We start from the raw sequence: 19,751 nt of genomic DNA, 5'->3' as shown, positions 1-19,751 counted from the left end.
TAGATCTCAATCAATGACTGCTACACTCAGAAAGACCTCAAGACTTGGAATATGCTGCTCAAACAGTTTCACTTTTGTTTCTACTGCCTGTCCCTCCCTTCTCACATTTATCTCCAGACTTCTTCTCCTTGTCCAGATCTATTCCGCCACCAACAATCTTCTGTTCATTGAACTTTTTGAAGCTTTTCACTTTTAGAGAGCGGTAAGGGATTGACTCTGTGTGCACAAATTTGCAGAGGGACAATAAGGTTGAGGTCTGTTATTTCTCACCTCTCTATATTATTTATTTATTTAAAACATTTTTGCTGTTAACAAGCATGTTATCTCTGGAGACACAAATCCAGAATTTGAGAACTGCAAAACTAAGCATCTCTGATGGTATCTTCTAGACTGAGCACTGAGTCCTAGTGGGTAGATAGAAAGATTAACCTAAATAATCTATACAGAAGCCCCTGGAACCTCATAAATTTGGGTCCATAATCCATGAACCATTGGAACTCATTTACAAAACTTTTCTTAAATATTACATGAATATATTGTCTCATACTATAGAATTAGAAATTATAATCCCCATTCCATGATGAGATAGTTTTAATTAAGATTTATTATAGCTTTAAGATATCTTTAGATAGGTTTTTTTCCTCAAAAAGCATTTTATCAAAAAAATCTGATTTAAATAAAAAAATCATTTTTTTTATCCACCCTGCTCTCTGCCAGGCTGTGTCTCCTCCCTCCATTCATGCTGCCTGGTAGAGTGTGAGGCTACATTAACAACAATGTGTTAACTCTTGAGGGCTCAGACAAGTTCTAGTTCATCATTTAGCAGTAAGGCATTCCCTGGGAAATATCCTACCCTCTTCCACCGTCTGACTCCACCACCTCAACCAAGTTTCACAATCATCATTGCTGTGTACAGTATTAAATTGTTTAAAACTTATACTGTGTATATGTGTCTGGTGAAGAAAATTTCCTGGAACCTAAACCCCCCCCCCCATTTACATTAATTCTTATGGGGAAATTGGATTCGCTTAACATCATTTAGTTTAAAGTGGCATTTTTCAGGAACATAACTACAACGTTAAGCGAGGAGTTACTGTACTAATGCAAGAAGTATGGGGAATAAGCAGGAAGAACTTGAAATGCTAGTTAATAAACACAACTATGACACAGTTGGAATCATAGAGACTTGGTGGGATAATACGCATGACTAGAATATTGGTATAGAAGGATACAGCTTGCTCAGGAAGGACAGGCAGGGAAAAAAGGGAGGAGGTGTTGCCTTATATATTAAAAATGTATACACTTGGACCAAGGTTGAGATGGATATAGGAGACAGACTTGCTGAAAGTCTCCGGGTAAGAATAAAAGGGATAAAAAACCAGGATGATGTCATGAGAGGGGTCCACGTAACCAAGTAGAAGTGGATGAATAAGGCCCTACCAAATTCATGGTCCCTTTTGGTTAATTTCATGGTCATAGGATTTTAAAAATCATAAATTTCATGATTTCACCTATTTAAATCTGAAATTTCACGGTGTTGAAATTGTAGGGGTCCTGACCCAAAAAGGAGTTCTGGAGGGGTTGCAAAGTTATTGTAGGGGGGGGTTGCGGTACTGCTATCCTTACTTCTGTGCTCCTGCTGGCGGCTGCGCTGCCTTCAGAGCTGGGCAGCTGGAGAGCGGTGGCTGGGAGCCCAGGTCTGAAGGCAGAGCTGTCGCCAGCAGCAGCACAGAAGTAAGGATGGAATGGTATGGTATTGCCACCCTTACTTCTAGGCTGCTGTCTGCAGAGTTGGGCCCTCAGTCAGCAGCCACCTCTCTCTGGCCGCCCAGCTCTGAAGGCAGAAGCAAGCATAGTATGGTATTGCCACGGGACGCTGCCTTCAGAGCTGGGCACCTGGCCAACAGCTGCCGCTCTCTGGCCGCCTAGCATTGAAGGCAACGCAGAAGTAAGGGTGGCAATACCATGACACCCCCCCCCCAATAACCTTGTGACCCCCCTGCAACTCACTTTTGGATCAGGACCCCCAATTTGAGAAACGCTGGTCTCCCCCCACGAAATCTGTATAGTGGAGGGTAAAAGCGCAGAAAAGACTTCACAGGGGGAGACCAGAGTTCACGGTCCATGATGCGTTTTTCATGGCCATGAGTTTGGTAAGGACCTATGGATGACGCTTTTTTTAAGCAACTAACAAAATCATTGAAAGCACAGGACTTGGTGGTGATTGGGGACTTCAACTACCCAGACATCTGTTGGGAAAATAACACAGCAGGACACAGATTATCCAACAAGTTCTTGGAATGAATTGGTGACACTTTTATTTCAGAAGGTAGAGAAAGCTACTAGGGGAGAGGTTGTTCTAGATTTGATTTTGACAAATAGGGAGGAACTGGTTGAGAATTTGAAAGCGGAAGGCAGCTTAGGTGAAAGTGATCATGAAATGGTAGAGAGGAATGGTAGGAGGGAAAACAGCACAATAAAGATAATGGATTTCAAGAAGGCAGACTTTAGAAAACTCAGGGAGTTGGGAGGTAAGATTCCATGGGAAGCAAGTCTATGGGAAAAACAGTTCAAGAGAGTTGGCCGTTTTTCAAAGAGATATTATTAAGGGCACCTTGATCCCACTGCATAGGAAAAATAGTAAGTATTGCAAGAGACCACCCTGGCTTAACCAGGAGCTCTTCAATGATCTGAGACTCAAAGAAGAATCCTACAAAAAGTGGAAACTAGGTTAAATTTCAAAGGATGAATATAAACAAATAACACACGTATGTAGTGACAAAATTAGAAAGGCCAAGGCACAAAACAAGATTAAACTAGGAAGAGACATAAAAGGTAACAAGAAAACATTCTACAAATACATTAGAAGCAAGACCAAGGACAGGGTAGGCCCATTACTCAATAGGGGATGGGGGGGGGGGGGAGAGAACTATAACAGAAAATGTGGAAATGGCAGAAGTGCTAAATGACTTTTTGTTTTCACTAAAAAGGTTAGTAATGTCTGGATGTCTAACATAGTGTAGGATCAGAAGATAGGATCAGTAGGATCAGAAGCTAAAATAGGGAAAGAACAAGTTAAAAATTACTTAGATAAGTTGGATGTCTTCAAGTCACCAGGACCTGATTAAATACATCCTAGAATACTCAAGGAGCTGACTAAGGCGATATCTGAGACATTGGTGATTATCTTTGAAAAGTCATGGAAGACGGGAGAGATTCCAGAGGACTTGAAAAGGGCAAATATAGTGCCAATCTATAAAAATGGAAATAAAGACAACCTGGGGAATTACAGACCTATCAGCTTAACTTCAGTACCCGGAAAGATAATGAAGCAAATAATTAAGCAAGCAATTTGCAAACATGTAGAAGATAATAAGGTGATAAGTAACTGTCAGGATTTGTCAAGAACAAATCATGTCAAACCAACCGAATAGCTTTCTTTGACAGAACAACAAGCCTTGTTGATAGAGGGGAAGCATTTGATGTGGTATATCTTGAATTTAGTTACGCTTTTGATACCGTCTCGCATGACCTTCTCATAAACAAACTAGGGAAATACAATCTAGATGGAGCTACTGTAAGGTGGGTGCATAACTGGTTGGAAAACCTTCCCAGAGAGTAGTTATCAGTGGTTCACAGTCAAGCTGGAAAGGCATATCAAGTGGGGTCCTGCAGGGATCAGTTCTGGGTCCGGTTCTGTTCAATATCTTCATCAATGATTTAGATAATGGCATAGAGAATACACTTATGTCTTTGGACGATATCAAGCTGGGAGGGGTTGCAAATGCTTTGGAGGATAGGATTAAAAGCAAAATGATCTGGACAAACTGGAGAAATGGTCTGAAGTAAATTGCTCCTTGTGCTTAGCATACCAGAGGCAGATATGAGGTCTACATCAATTTTGAAAGGAAAAATATTCCAATTTTCAAAGCCTGATTGTATCAGCATAACAGATGTATAAAGCTTTATTTTCATTTTACCAGGTAAGTAACAAGCCCAAACTTTATACCAGTTCAAAACTTTAACATCTCCAATCTAAGGTACTCTGCACCAAAAAAGCACTTTGCTAACTCATATACGTATATCTACATATTTTTAGTGAACCACGTACCTTTCAGAGAGGTGCCAATGCCAATGCTATTTTTCTTCCTAGAAGTACAAGTAAAGGATCCACTAAAATAATTACTGTAGCCCCATCAAAAAAAGAACAAAAGAAAAGAAAAAGTGAAACACAGGCTGAAATAACCCACACTGTAATGAGCATAGAAGAACCAAAACAGTTACACCTCTAACCTGAGCATATGCTTATCAGGAGCATAATTACTGTCTGATGTTATAGTGGTACTGATAGACCGAGCCCTGTGTATGCTGTAGCATACTGACCCCATATTCCATGGCAAGAACTCCTAAATTCAACATCATTATAATATTTCAATGAAAATACCCTTTGTTCCCTTCCCTCATCCCCCAGGTCCATTTCCACTGTATTTCCATTAACTTAAATTAGTCAGGGACTGGGAAACACCAGAAGTATAGGCTACCTATAGAACATTACATGAGCCTGGGAGATGAGCAGCTGAAGCTCTACAAGCTCTCCCATCCCCTTCCATGCATGTGGGGAAGGAGGATGTGAACTGAGCCACCCAGAAAGCACCATGGCGCTGAAGATAGGAGAGTGGAACTAGGCTGCTTGGAGAACATTGTAAAAAGACCACTATAAAAAAAAACTAACCAGACTCAGGGTTTTTTTTTTTTTTTTTTGGTACTTGAGTATTTTTGTTATATTCTTCAGAGAACTTCACTCCACTACCCCACTCTCCAAGCCTGTTCCACTACCCCACTGCTCCATTAGAGAACATGCTCGTTTAAAGTTTTGCAATGCTCCCTTATAACATCATTTGGCCGCCTGCTTTGTCCATGGCTTGCAGGATTCTCTAGAAGAACAGCAACTTTATGAGAGCATTGCACAACTTGTAACAGGGTAGGCTGGCAGCCCTCCTATCAGCTTCCCTCCCCCCCCACCCCCCGAGTGTCTCCCGCTCGCCGGCACACTCCACGGATCAGCACCTTCCCCCTGCTCCCCCGCCTCCTGCCCACAGCAATCAGCTGTTTTGCAGCATTCAGGAGGTGGGGGGGGGGGAGGAGCAAGGACGCGGTGTGCTCCGAGGAGGAGGTGGAGCGGGGCTGGGAAGAGGTGGGGCAAGGGTGGGAGTTTGGAGGAAGGGGTGGAGTGGGCAGGCCTGGGGCAGAGCTAGAGGTTGAGCCACTCCTCAGCAAAGTCAGTGCCTGTGCTTGCACAGTAGGGGAAGCTGGCACTGCTGCTGCTCAAGGCATTTCCTAGCCTACAATGACACCTTCAGCCTCCTTGCCTGCCTCATTGTCTGCAGTGGGCTGTGACTGTGTGGGGTAAGGCGGGGGCATCTCCCTACTACAGTACAGTATGGTACAGTATGTATGTTTGTAAACACACACCACATGCACGCGAACCCTCCCCCCCCCCCCCTTCCCCAGCAATTCACTTTTGCTTTATGGCCCAGCTGCCGCCCTGCTCAGGAATAGGGCGCTACAAGAAGTGCTTGCGAGGCCACAAGCTGCCTGCAAAGCAGCTGCAGGGGGTGTACAGCAGCAGCCCTGTCTTGCGGCTGAATAAACAATGTTCCATCCGCTCCCCACTCTTCGCTGGAGGGGGGTAAGAACACAGGGGGTGGCAGCCTGCCCAAAGCAAGTTACAGTAATAGCGTTCCAGTGCCTGCTTCGCTGTAGCAAGAGGGAGACGCAGCATAGAGATGCACAGAACCCATGAAAGTCTGTGAAATCCAAGGGAGCTTTGCCATTCACTTTAATGCCAGCTGTATCTCTTAGCCCCTGCATTCACACAGCAGGGAGGGGCTCAGCCTGGGTGCTGAGTGCATGGTTCTAGGGGAGATACAGCAGGGCCAGTTTTCCAGGGCACCCTGGAAGACAGGCCTTTGGTCCTCCAGCAGGGCTTCTGTGAAAGTAAGAACCTCCATAACTAGTCCTAGCCTAAACCCACAGGGCTTCCAGTAGGGGAGCAGATTACCATGAAGAATGACATGGGTTATCCAAATTCTTTCCCTTGCAATAGTTGATTGATGCTGTATGACCCCGGCCACTCCAGGCTGAAGGGAGTGAAGAGTAGCACATGCATGCGCCATCTGGAGGAGCATCACCCAGCACCATGAGCCAAAAACATCCAGCAAGTGATAGTGGAGTGCCTAGCAGTAACAGTACCACTAGCACCAAGAAAACCAGGAAAATCATTGGTATGGGTACTAAATTAGACATTTTAAAGCGTTTTGATGTAGGCGAGCATGCAGTAGACATAGGCATCACTCTAGGTCTTACTCCGACCACTACCCTGTTTCCCCGAAAATAAGACAGTGTCTTATATTAATTTTTGCTCCCAAAGATGCGCTAGGTCTTATTTTCAGGGGATGTCTTATTTTTCAGAAATGAAAAATGCCTTATTATCGGTGGATGCCTTATTATCGGGAAGGTCTTATTATCGGGGGGATGCCTTATATTACAACGAGAGGCAAAACTGTAAGTAGGCCTTATTTTCGGAGGATGTCTTATTTTCGGGGAAACAGGGTATGAGAACAATTCAGAATAATGCCGACAAGATCAGGGCTAGTGCTCGGTGTGTAACACCACTTAGTGTTACTACAATAAGTTGATCAAGAAATAGTTTGCTGGAAAACATGGAGCATCTTCTCTCACTGTGGATAGAGGATCAAAACCAGCGGAACATATCTTTAAGTTTGCTAGTGATACAAGCTAAGGCAAAAAGTTTGTATAATTTGAAGAGAGACCAAGGTGAAGGGTCACAGACAGAGACTTTCACAGCAAGTCGGGGATGGTTTGATCGGTTCAAGAGGTACTTCCACCTGCATAACATCAAGACGGCTAATGCTGATACTGCAGCAGCTAAAAAATTCCCCGATTATCTCAAAAAAATAATTGAGGAAGGTGGCTACTCCCTTAAACAAGTCTTCAATGTTGATGAAATGGGCCTGTAATGCAAGAGGATGCCTGAGCGAACTTACATTTCCTGAGAGGAGAAGACAGTGCCCGGATTTAAAGCAGCTAAAGACTCTTTAACCTTGCTTCTAGGTGGTAATGCTGCGGGAGACATGAAGGTGAAATCGTTGACAGTGCACCAATCTGAAACACCACGCGCTCTCAAGGGATTTTCAAAAGGAACATCTTCTGGTCATTTGGAGATCCAATAAGAAGGCATGGATAACTGGAGCTATTTTTTCAGAATGGCTGACTCTCTATGCCATCCCTGCATGGAAGGAATACTGTGCCAAGGAAAATCTTGATTTCAAGATTTTATTGCTTATTGATAATGCATTGGCTCATCCAATCAACGTGGATTACCTGTGCGAAAACGTCTAAGTTGTCTTTCTGCCACCTAGCACCACATCACTCATCCAACCCATGGACCAAGGAGCCATCGCTGCATTTAACGCGTATTACTTACGCCGTACTTTCAACCAGCTCATCAGAGGCACCGATGGGGAAAGCAAACCTACGATTTGACAATTTTGGCGTGACTACAACATCCTGAAGTGCATCAATAACATCGGTGAGTCCTGGGCTGAAGTTACTCAGGCATGCATGAATGGTGCCTGGGGGAAGTTGTGGCCTGAATGTGTCAATGACTTAAAAGGATTTAAAGATGTTGTCCCCGCTATGAAGAAAGATATCCTCGACTTGGCCAAGAAAGCAGGTTTTGATGAGGTGGAAGACGCTGTGGAAGCAGAGAAAGAACTGACAGGAAGGGGATGCAATGCATGACAGTTCGTTAGCAAGAGTTATGCTAACTGTAACCCTAATAACGCGAGATTTGTAGAAGCGAGGAATGTGTGAGGCGAGTGGGAAAGAACTGTGTGAGAAGTTGTTGCGACCTTGTATAGATAATATGGAATGTAGACTAAGAATCTACATTAGTGAGCAAAACAAGATATCAGAATAACCTTTGTATAAACAAAATGCAGCTGTTGCTCATTATTGTCTGTAACAAAAGGTATAAATGCTTGCTGTAATTGTTTACCTATTGAGAGACCTGTTTAGCTCTCTCCCTCTATGCAATTGATAGAGAGAAAGTAAAGTATCTGATTTGCTGTACCCAAACAAAAAGTGAGAACTCTGTTATTCTCCGATGTTACACAACTTCTGCAATCACATGGAGAAGAGCTAACCAATGAAGATCTAATGCAACTAGAGGTGACGAGAGCAATGGAAAAAGGGGGCTAAGAAGTAAAAGAAGAACCAACCCATTGAAATTTGACTGCCTAACGTCTTTCTGAAGCTGTAATAAATGAAGGGGGGGGAAGCTCCATTTTATGGACACCCAGCCAGCCAGAAGCTATAAAATTCCTCTTAGTAGCGGTTCTCTAATTGCTCTATCTGTAAAGGGTTAAAAAGTCTCACTGCTATACATAGGTAAAAGGAAGTGAGTGGGCACCTGGCCGGGCACTTCCCCTCCCGGGCTCCGGCGGCGCAGGGTCCGGAGGCACGGGGGCTGCCCGAAGCCGGTAGCACTCGGGCAGCCCGGCTTTTAAACAGAGTCGAAGAGGAGCAGAGCCTCCAGCCGCGGTGGCTCTGCTCCTCCCCGACTCTTCGGCTCTGTTTAAGAGCCGGGCTGCCCGAGCGCTACCGGCTTCGGGCAGCCCCCGTGCCTCTGGACCCTGCGCCGCCGGAGCCTGGGAGGGGAAGTGCCCGGCCGGCGGCTGGGGTCCGGAGGCAAGGGGGCTGCCTAAAGCCCATAGCGCTCGGGCAGCTCGGCTCTTAAACAGAGCCGAAGAGTCAGGGGAGGAGCAGAGCCGCCATTTTCCCGGACATGTTCGGCTTTTTGGCAATTCCCCCCAGACGGGGGTTTGACTGCCGAAAAGCCGGACATGTCCGGGAAAAAGAGGACGTATGGTAACCCTACTCTAACTGAGGTGTCTTAAAACTTGATGGGGAAGGCTAGAACTTTTTAAAATTGAAACAAGACTTCCCTTTTGTCTGTCTGCTGTTGTTCTCCAGGGGAGAGGCAGACAGGGCAGAGTTATGCTGTAAGAATCTTGGGCCAGGTATGAAAAAAATCATCGGTATCATACCTAGAAACTACTCATATGAAACCCCAGATATGTAAGTAGATCAGGAAATGTCTAGGAAGACACAACTAGGTTTATCTCTTTTTATTTCTTTACGTCTTGTGGACTCCTCAGTGCTAACCCCAGGTTCTTTTGTTTTGCTTGTAACCTTTAAACTGGACCTCAAGAAAGCTATTGTTGATGCTTAATCCTTGTAGTTTGTTTTTTTTTAAATCTAGCAAATGCCTGAGTTTCCAATTGTATTTTCTTTTCTTTTTTTTTAAATAAAATTTTACTTTTTTAAGAACAGGATTGGATTTCTGTGTCTAAGAGTTTTGTGTTCATGTTGTTTAAATTAGCTGGTGGCAACAGCTGATTTCCTTTGTTTTTCTTTCTCAGCTCTTCCGCGGAAGGGGGGTTAAAGGGCTTAAGGGAACCTCACAGGAAGGAATTCCCAAGTGCGCCTTCCTGGGCTCTGAAAGGGGTTTTGCTCTTGCATTTACCAATCCAGGGTCAGAGTAAAGCTGTAACCTTGGGAGTTTAATACAAGCCTGGAGTGGCTAGTATTAATTTTTAGAATCCTTGCGGTCCCCCACCTTCTGCACTCAAAGTGCCAGAGTGGGGAATCAGCCTTCACAGAAGCTTTCCAAATGATTGAAGCTGGCTTGCAAATCCTTAGTGATGACGATCCTGACAGGGAACGCAGTTCCAAAGTGATTAGGGGAGTTGGTCATCTAATGACTTTCTATAAAGAAATTTACCAAGAAAAAAAAAGAAAATCAAAAAAACAATCTCTAGATGTGTTTTTTCGAGTTTGTAAAGTTCAGCAAGAACAGCAAGAGGAGCGGCTGGACAATCCACCCTCTTCCACTTTGACTCCACCACCTCAACCAAGCTTCAGACTCAGCAATGATGATTGTAGTATTAAATTGTTTCTTTAAAATTGTTTAAAATTTATACTGTATATGTATATAATGCCTTTTGTCTGGCAAAAAAAATTTCCCTGGAACCTAACCCCCCCTATTTACATTAATTTTTATGGGGAAATTAGATTTGCTTAACATCATTTCGCTTAAAGTCTCATTTTTCAGGAACATAACTATACCGTTAAGTGAGGAGTTACTGTATAAAGATCTCTAAGCAGCCTGCCTCAGAACTTCCTGCACTTTGCACTTGTCTGTAAGTGGGACTCCAGTCTAAGTTTCCAAACTCCTACTACCTGGTTCCAAGGAACAGTAATCTAACTCCCCTTTATAGGGAAAACTGGAGAAGACACATATCCTGACAGAGCAGGAAGACAGAACAAAATATTGCACACCTGGCTGAAGCAAAAAGGGAAATTCTACAAAACTGCTGACTTCTGTGGCAAATTCCATGGTCTTGGAACTGCAGAACACAGAGCACCCTACTAGTTGGATTCATTATAAACTAAATGGTATATTCTGTCCTCTAATCACAGGTTAACCCAAGCACTGTACCACTGTTAAGAGTTCTGAAATACCATGCCATCCTTCCTTCTGCACTGCTGCTGGCAGTAGCGCTGCCCTCAGAGCTGGGCACTCAGCCAGCAGCCACTGCTCTCTGGCCACTCAGCTTGAGCCCGACACCTCTCAGATTAAGCACTGCTGACAGTTGTTTGTTTAACCCATTCTTAAAAACCTCCAATGACAGAAATTCCACGATTTTCCCTAATGTCTAACCCAAATCTCCCTTGCTGCAATTTAAATCCATTTAAATCCATTTACTTCTTGTCCCGTCGTCAGTGGTTAAAAAGAACCATTTATCACCCTCCTCTGTAACAGCCTTTTACACATACTTGAACACTGCCATATCCACCCTCACTTGTCTCTTCTCCAGACCAAACCCATTTTTTTCAATCTTTCCTCATAGGTCATGTTTTCTAGACTTTAATCATTTTTCTTGCTCTCCTCTGGACTTTCTCCAGTTTGTTCACAGCCTTCTCAAAGTGCGGTGCTCAGAACTAGACATAATAATCCAATTGAGACCTTATCAGTGCTGAGTAGACTTGAAGAGTTACTTCTCGTGTCTTGCTTACAACACTCCTGCCAACACATTCCAGAACAAGGTTGACTTTTTTTGGCAACAGTATTACATTGTTGACTCATTTTTTAGTTTGTGATCCACTATAACCCTCAGATCCTTTTCTGCAGTACTCCTTCCTAGGCAGTCATTTCCCATTTTGTATTTCAGAAATTGATTATTGGTTACTAAGTGTAATACTTTGAATTTTTCCTTATTGAATTTCATCCTATTTATTTCAGACCATCTCTTGAGTTTGTCAAGATCATTTTGAATTCTAATCCTGTTCTCCAAAGCATGTGCAACCTGTCTGCTTGGTATCATCTGCAAACTTTATAAGTGTACTCTCTATGCCATTATTCAAATGATTTATGAAGATATTCAATGGAACTGGATCCAGGACAGATCCCTGCAGGACCCCACTTGATATGCCCTTCTAATTTGTTTGTGAACCTGTAGAGGGGTTTGGCCAGGGCTTGTCCCTCTCCGGGGCGGCGGGGGACCACACCACCTCGCTACTTCCTTCCAATTGTTGACGAGGAATTAGCCTGGTCGTGGGAGTCTCTCACCACGGCAGCAATAAAGGCAAACACAGACAGTTATTCATGCCGGCCTGTAGTCGGCGGGAATAGCGAATCAAGGGCTCAAGTTCTCAGGCAGGAGCTGAGCAACAGTTTATGTAATTTGCAGGCCCAGGCCCTGGGTTGGGGCGGGGCAGTAGAAAGTCGATGGCTTAGGCCCTCAGGCAGGGGCTGAGCAAAGGCAGGTAAACAACAAACCCAGGCTCTTGGCTCAGAGGGGCCTGGGAGAGGGGGAGACTGCCACCCCCCAGTTGGGTGGCAGTGGGGGACGCAGGCCCACCCACTCCACTGCGTCCCAGCCTGGGGCCCTAACAGCGGCAGAAGGCCTGCTGTTGAGTCAGTGGGGATCCTGGCCACAACACACTGACATAGGCTCTGGCAGTGCTACAGCCAGACTTGGGTCGGCTGCCCCTGGGGTACTTCCTAACTCCCCCTCTAGAGGTATCTGGTTCCGGACGGAGTCCTCTTGGGGGTCACGTACCATGGGCTCCTCAGGGTAACTGGCGAGGGGTAGGCTTGGCAGCTCCTCTGGGTAACTGGTGAGGGACAAGACTTGGCAGCTCCTCCGGGCTCTGGTCAGCGTTAAGCGTTGGTCGGGCAGGCCAGTCTTCGGGTCCGCTGCTGGTTGGAGGGGTCTCCCAACTGAGAACTAGGCAGCAGGCATCTGGCCTCTCTGGCAGCTGCTCCTCCAGTGAGCTCTGGGGTTGGGCTTTTATACTTCCCATCCTGTGTCTTGACCTCTGAGGGGCGGGTGCAGGACTCGCTGGCTCCGTCCACTTTGGTGTCTGGAGGGGCCCGTCCCTCTCTGGGGCGGTGGGGGACCACACTGCCTCACTACACACACACATCCCCATCAAGTCTGGCTCCCACTTGTCAGGGCCAGACCCTTCCATACCTCCCAGCCGGGACAGAAAGTCTGCATTCGCATGGTCTTTACCTACTCTATGGCGAACAGTAAAAGCATAGGGCTGTACTGCCAGGTACCATTGCATTATTCTTGCATTATTATTTTTCATTTTGGCCAGCCATTGGAGTGAGGCATGGTCGGTGACCAACGTGAATGGGCCCCTGAGGAGGTAGTAACACAGGGCATCACAAGCCCATTTCACCGCAAGGGCCTCCTTCTCTACCACCGCGTAGTTCTTCTCCCAAGGAAACAATTTCCAGCTAATATACATGACCAGGTGTTGTTCTCCATCGATCTCCTTGGACAGGATGGCCCAAGTCCTACCTCCAAGGCGTCCGTTTGGAGGATGAACTCCTGGTCAAAGTCTGGGCTATATAGAACAGGTTCGTGGCAGGGACTCTCTTTGAATGTCTGAAAGGCGTCTTCGCACTCTGGGGTCCAAACCAGACACTGGGGGCTGTCCTTGGTTAAAAGTCCAGTCAAGGGGGCTGTGATGGACACAATCAGGGAATAAAATGCTGATAGTAGCCGGCAAGTCCCAGGAACTGGCGCACTTGGTGCTTCGTGATGGGCAACGGGCAGGCTGCCAGGGCCTGAACCTTTCCCATAAGGGGCTTCACTTGTCCTCTCCCCATGATGTACCCAAGATTCGTGGTCTCTTGCCATCCAAGGCGGCATTTTTTTAGATTGGCTGTCAACCCAGCTGCCCACAGGGACCTCAGGACCGCAGCTACCCTCTCTAGGTGGTCCTCCCAATGGCAGCTGTAAACAACCACATCACCCAGATATGCTGCAGCGTAGTCTTGGTGGGGTCGGAGGATGCAGTCCATCAGCTGTTGAAACGTTGCCGGTGCCCCATGGATGCCGAAGGGTATCCGAGTAAATTGATACAGGCCTGTGGTGGTGGCAAATGCAGTCTTTTCCCTGGAGTCGGGGTCGAGGGGAATCTGCCAGTAACCTTTGCTCAGACGAGGGTGGCGAAGAAGCGGGCCTCCCCTAAACGGCCCAGCAGTTCATCTACATGGAGCATAGGAGACGCATTGAATTTTGAAATGGCGTTGACACATCAGAAGTTGATACTGAAGCGCTGTGTTCCATCGGGCTTGGGTACCAGCACTACTGGGCTGCGCCATTCGCTCTGCGATGGTTCGATGACTCCCAGGTCTAGCGTAGCCTGTACTTCCTTCTTGACGACTTGCCAAATGTGGTGAGGCAAGGGCCTGGTCGGTTCCCAGATCACCACCCCAGGCTCCATCTGAATGGTATGATGGAGTAGGGTCATGTAGCCCGGTTGGATTGTGAAGGTTCATGGGAATGCCTGCAGGAGGCACTGGGTCTGCTTATATTGCTCCTTGGTAAGTGTCTTCCCGAGCTGGAGCCCACAGGGTCCTCTGTCAGGGGTGCACAGGGGCCCAGCTCTGGCTCTGGTGGGCAAGGGTTAATTAATAGGTCCTCTCGTGCCCACCAAGGCTTCAGGTATCGTTGAGTTTTCTTGTGCCGGTTGGGCTGGTTGATTTCATAGGTGACGGGCCCGGCCTTTCGGACCACCTCAGAGGGCCCTTGCCAATGGGTCAGTAACTTTGACTCGCTCGAGGGCAGGAGGAGCAGAACCCGGTTTGAAGTCACGGATCTGTGTCCTGGTTATAGGCTTGGGCCTGAGCTTCCTGCCTTCAAGTTTTCCCGAGCTAGGGCTCCTGCCTAAGTGAGGCATTCCTGAAGCTGGAGGACGTACTTCAGGAGGCACTGGATCAGTGACCAGGCTTGCTCCCATGTCTCACACATGAGGTCCAGCAACCCCTGCGGGTGACGTCAATACAATAGCTCAAAGGGGGGAAATTTCATGGAGGAGTGGGGCACCTCACAGATGGCCAGAAGCAAGGGCGAGAGTAGCTGATCCCACCGGTGTAGGTCATCTGGGGGAAACTTGCGCAGCATGTCCTTCAGGGAACGGTTAAACTGTTCAACCAAGCCATCCGTTTGCAGGTGGTAGACGGAGGTGCACAGCTGCTTAATCCCCAGGAGGTTGCATACCTGCCACAGCAGCCGTGAGGTGAAGTTGCTGCCCCGGTTGGTAAGGATTTCCCGTGGCAGGCCCAGGCAGGTGAAGACCTACACGCGCTTGTCGGTGATGGTTTGGGCGGTGATGTTCTGTAGCAATACTGCTTCAGGGAAACGGGTGGCATAGTCCACGATGACCAGTACGTACTGAAAACTGGCAATACTTTTCGGAAGGGGGCCCACCAAGTCCATGCCAACTTGCTCGAACGGCGTTTCTACAATGGGCATGGGAATCAACAGGGCCTTGGGCGTCCGTGAGGGAGCAGCTACTGACATTCTGGACAGGAACTACAATAGTTCCTCACCTTCTGGTGTACACCGGGCCAGAAGAACTGCGTCAGAATTCGGGCGAGGGTCTTTTCATGGCCCAAGTGCCCTGCAGCCGGGATGCTGTGGGCGAGTTTCATTACAGCTCATCAGTAACATCGAGGCATGAGAAGTTGGGTCTGGAGCTCTCCGGTGTGGGGATCTCATTCCACCCAATAGAGATGGTCACGGCGCAACTCGAAATGGGCCCACTGCTTTGCCCAGGACTGATCGATCAGGGTCCCATTGACGGCCCATTGATATGCTTGACTGAGGGTAGGGTCCTCCCTTTGGTCCCGACAAAAGTCAGTGTTAAGCATGGGTTCAATGGCGGGCCCCGGTGGGGAGTCCTCAGGTTCTCCTCCCTGTCCGTTGGGGTCTGGTTCCTCCCCCTCCTCGGAGTGGGTCTCGGGGCAGCCCCCTTCCAACACTGGGGAGACCTCAGGACCTTTCTCAGCACTCGAGCGAAGGACCTCTGGGAACTCGGGCCAATCACGACCCAGGATCATTGGGTAGGCTAGCTGAGAATCCAGGCTGACCACCATCAACCACATGACCCTGTCCATGGTTAGCCGGACTTGGGCACTGGGGTAGGGCCGGACATCACCGTGGATGCATTGCAGTTGAATCATCCTTAGGTGCGGGTCAGCCTAAGCTTTGGCGGATTAGCATCTGGCCGCAGCCTGAATCAGTAAGGGCCAGGGCCAGGGCCAGGCAATCCCCAATGACTACTGGCACCGTAATCTGGGTGGGGTGCTGCCGTTGGGCGCAGGTTTCTCCCGTGCACGTGTGACCGAAGCTGCAGTCCATCTCAGTGCAGTCACATTGCAGGTGTCCGTATTTCCCGCAGTAGAAACAGGGTCCGGAGCTCTGGACGCCCAGGCTGGGCGGACGTTCCCATGGGGTCCCTGGGGGTGCTTCAATTGGTCCCCCTAATCCCTGGCTCAAGGGTCGCTGGGCTTGTCAAACTGGCACCTCAGGTCGTCTATACTCCTTGCCCCGTGAAGAGTTTTGCAGTTCGGTCCGGGCGTTCCCCTTCTTCTCTAGGTTAGGGCACTCAGGCCCTGGTGGGTGGGCTTGAATCGCCGGTCCCCTCCAGGGCTTCAGCCGTGAGGAAATCCTCCATCAGAGTGACGGTGGCGGCCAGCATAGCAGGCCGATGGCAGAGCACCCAGACCCTTCCTTGCAGGAGGATGTTGATGAATTGTTCCATAATAACTTGCTCAGTGAGCTCGTCTGGGGTTCGCCTCTCGGGCTGTAGCCACTGCTTGCATGCCTGCCTCAGCTCCTGGGCCACCAACCGAGGTCAGGCACCCATAGGGAAGGTCAGACTCTGGAACCGTTGCTGGAAGGTTTTCAGGCTGACATCCAAGGCATCTAGGATCGTCGCCTTTACCCGGGTGTAGTCCCGTGCCTCCTCCGTTGATAGCCCGCGGTACACAGTTTGGGCTGACCCGGTCAGATATGGGGCCAGGAGGGTGGCCCACTGATCTCGGACTCACCCCACGACTAATGCCACCCTCTCAAAGGTCACGAGGAAGGCCTCGGGATCATTGTTGGGGCTCATCTTGGTCAGCCAGATTGGCGGGGCTATGCTGGACGGCCCAACAGCATCTCCCAGCTGGGGTTCCGCAGGACGGAGGAGCAGAGTTGCCAACTGCTGCAGGCATTGTCGCTGGTGATCCAGGTGCTGGCGTCCCAGCTCCAAAATCAGCTGTTGCTGCTGTGCCCCTAACTGTTGGACCAGCTGCTGCTCCTGTTGGAGCTGGGCTGCCACTTGCTGCTGTTGAAGCTGGGCTGCCTGCTGCTGGCTCTCAGCCAGGAACTTAATGAGCTGGTCCATATCCATGGTCGTCCTGGGCACATTCCTCCTAAGACTCCCTACTCACAGGGATTGGGGGACCACTGCCCGCATTCTCCACCATGTGTAGAGGGGTTTAGCCGGGGCTCGTCCCTCTCCGGGGCGGCAGGGGACCACACCGCCTCGCTACTTCCTTCCAGTTGTTGATGGGAATAAGCCTGGCTGTGGGAGTCTCTCACCGCGGCAGCAATAAAGGCAAACACTGACAGTTATTTGTGCCAGCCCATGGTCGACAGGAATAGCGAGTCAAGGGCTCAGGTCCTCAGTCAGGAGCTGAGCAACAGTTTATGTAATTTGCAGACCCTGGTCCTGGGTCAAAGTGGGGCAGCAGAGAGTCAATGGCTCAGGCCCTCAGGCAGGGGCTGAGGAAAGGCAGGTAAACAAGCCCAGGCTCTTGGCTCAGAGGGGCCTGGGAGAGGGGGAGACTGCCACCCACAAGTTGGGGTCCCTGGGGGACCCAAGTTGGGTGGCAGGGGGGACGCAGGCCCACCCACTCCATTGCGTCCCAGCCCAGGGCCCTAGCAGCGGTAGAAGGCCTGCAACTGAGTCAGTGGAGATCCTGGCCACAACACACTGACACTTTGGTGTCCAGAGGGGCTCGTCCCTCTCGGGGGGGGGGGGAGAGGGGGGACCACACCGCCTTGCTACAGAACCATTAATAACTACTCTGAGAATGCTTTCCCAACCAGTAGTGCACCCACCTTATAGTAGGTTCATCTAGGCTGTATTTCCCTAGTTTGTTTATGAGAAGGTCATGTGAGACAGTATCAAAAAGTGTCATGTGACATACTTCCTGCTGGGCAGAAACAAAGAAGCCCAGGATACGGGAGTCACAGTCTGAAGCTACACAGAGTAGTAGGAAGTTTGTTACCTCATTGCTATACGTAGTTCTTGTTCATAATAAAGGATTTATCTTGATACCGGTCTGCTTGTCAATTAGATACTACATTAGCAGCTAGCATAGTTTTGTTTCTGAACAAATGCATAGATGAAATGCCTCTTTTCAAAAATTTGTATTATGAAACAGGATTAAAATAGTGATCTCTCATACCCAACAACCATACAAGGACCATATTCTTATTAGACTACACATCTAAGCTGTGGGCCTAAAGCAGTGGTTTTCATCCTGTGATCCACAGACATCTGTCTAAGATTTCCAAAGGGGTTCGCACCTCCATTTGAAATTTGTAGGGGTCCTCAAATGAAAAAAGGTTGAAAACCACTGGCCTAAAGGAGTATGGACATGGCATTTAAAGAAGGCAACCATTATTTTTCTTAGTTTCACACACATACACTCTGCCAGCTTACTCCATGCAGCATCGATGTATTTTGTTCAAAGTCCTTCACTTGACTTTCACTGTTAGCCAGCTGACTATGACCTTGGTGCAGCTCTTGGCTTTGTTCATCTGTTACCTGAACTGTTACATAGTCTGCAAGTTTCTGCACACAATTATAGCAGTGTTCCAGCGCCTGCTCTTTTGAATCTCCACCAAACTGAATACGAAACATGCGGCATTCATTCTGTTTAAAGCCAAAAAGAGAAATTAATTTGAGTGTGCATCCCACCAAACCATTTTATTTTTAATTAAATTTGTATTTATTGTAGCCAAAACAAAATAGTGATAATTACTGGATCACTGCACCAACTATAAACACAAGGTTGGTTAACTTTCTCCTTGCTGTATAAGAACATAAGAACGGCCATATTGGGTCAGACCAAAGGTCCATCTAGCCCAGTGTCCTGTCTTCCAACAGTGACCCATGCCAGGTGCCCAGAGGGAATGAACAGAACAGATAATCATCAAGTGATCCATCCTGTCACCCATTCCCAGCTCCCAGCAAACAGAGGCTAGGGACACCATCCCTGCCCATGCTGGCTAATAACCACTGATTGGCAAAGAATTCCACAGGTTGACTGTGCATTGTGTGAATAAATGCTTCCTTTTGTTTGTTTTAAACCTGCTGCCTATTAATTTCATCTTCATTTACTCCAAAGGAGCTACACCAGAAACATTTTATCAAATAGTCAAAGCTGTTTTTCCAGTGTAAATATGGAACCAGGAAATGTAAGCAAGAAGCTTTTACTTTTGCACATTCCACTATTTATCTGCATCTTAAAGGGAGAATTTTCAGTCTGCCATAAGTTGATGCTGAAATATTAAGGCATATTCAACTTCAATTTATCGCTTTAAAATTTTTGGAAAGTTGATGGTTCACTGCATTTCTAATGCAACACTGGCTAACATAAAGGCCATGAATGTTTAACTACTAGCATCCATGGCTGCAAATGTGATTTCCTGACAAGTAACACTCTGCCTGCAGCCAGACCACCAAAGACTAATCAGAACTCTCACCATCTAAGCCTGGTGAGGCTTGGGCAATTACTTGAATCAGAGATTGCCAAAAGATAAAGCAGGCTGCTGCAAGTATTTCTGGGGAAGTAAGAAGCACATTCCTTCTGTCATTATTAAACTAATGTCCCAGGGTCCAATTAAGGGCCCTCTCTGGGACATTGGTTTAATAATGACAGAAGGAATGTAGAATCTTTTAGAGGATACAAACCAAGTTCTGACCACTTTTTGCCACTAAAAACCAACAGCACTACAGAGAAGAGCAGAGGTATTAGCCATGGAATCCAGGCCAAATTCTGACTCTGGTATTATTATTACATGGTAATTACATTTTCCATTCCTAAATTTTCCTTACAGTTTCAATTTATTAAGTTATTCTTCATTTCAGACCCTCCTGAACCCACAGTTTAGTGTGAATATGCATAGTTAAGCAGTTGTTGCCTTCTACCCCAGAGTTAGCTGCACTTCAATGGTGGAGAAAATGCTCTGAGTATAATTTGTACCGCTGTTTAAGTTTATGTAGTGAGACAGAGTGACCTC

General features: G+C 47.5%; 1 protein-coding gene across 1 annotated transcript in view; it reads right to left on the bottom strand.

The window, feature by feature from the left end:
* Window positions 1–19,751, bottom strand: part of REC114 (REC114 meiotic recombination protein) — a 110,109-nt gene that overhangs the window by 16,574 nt on the left and 73,784 nt on the right. Inside the window, 1 exon segment of the mRNA XM_065558600.1 lies at window positions 18,176–18,381. Within this exon segment, the coding sequence (XP_065414672.1) occupies window positions 18,176–18,381 (206 nt within the window).

Source organism: Chrysemys picta, chromosome 10 (genome assembly GCF_011386835.1).
Source record: "Chrysemys picta bellii isolate R12L10 chromosome 10, ASM1138683v2, whole genome shotgun sequence".
Lineage (NCBI taxonomy): Eukaryota > Metazoa > Chordata > Testudines > Emydidae > Chrysemys > Chrysemys picta.
This window is presented reverse-complemented; position numbering and strand designations above follow the sequence as displayed.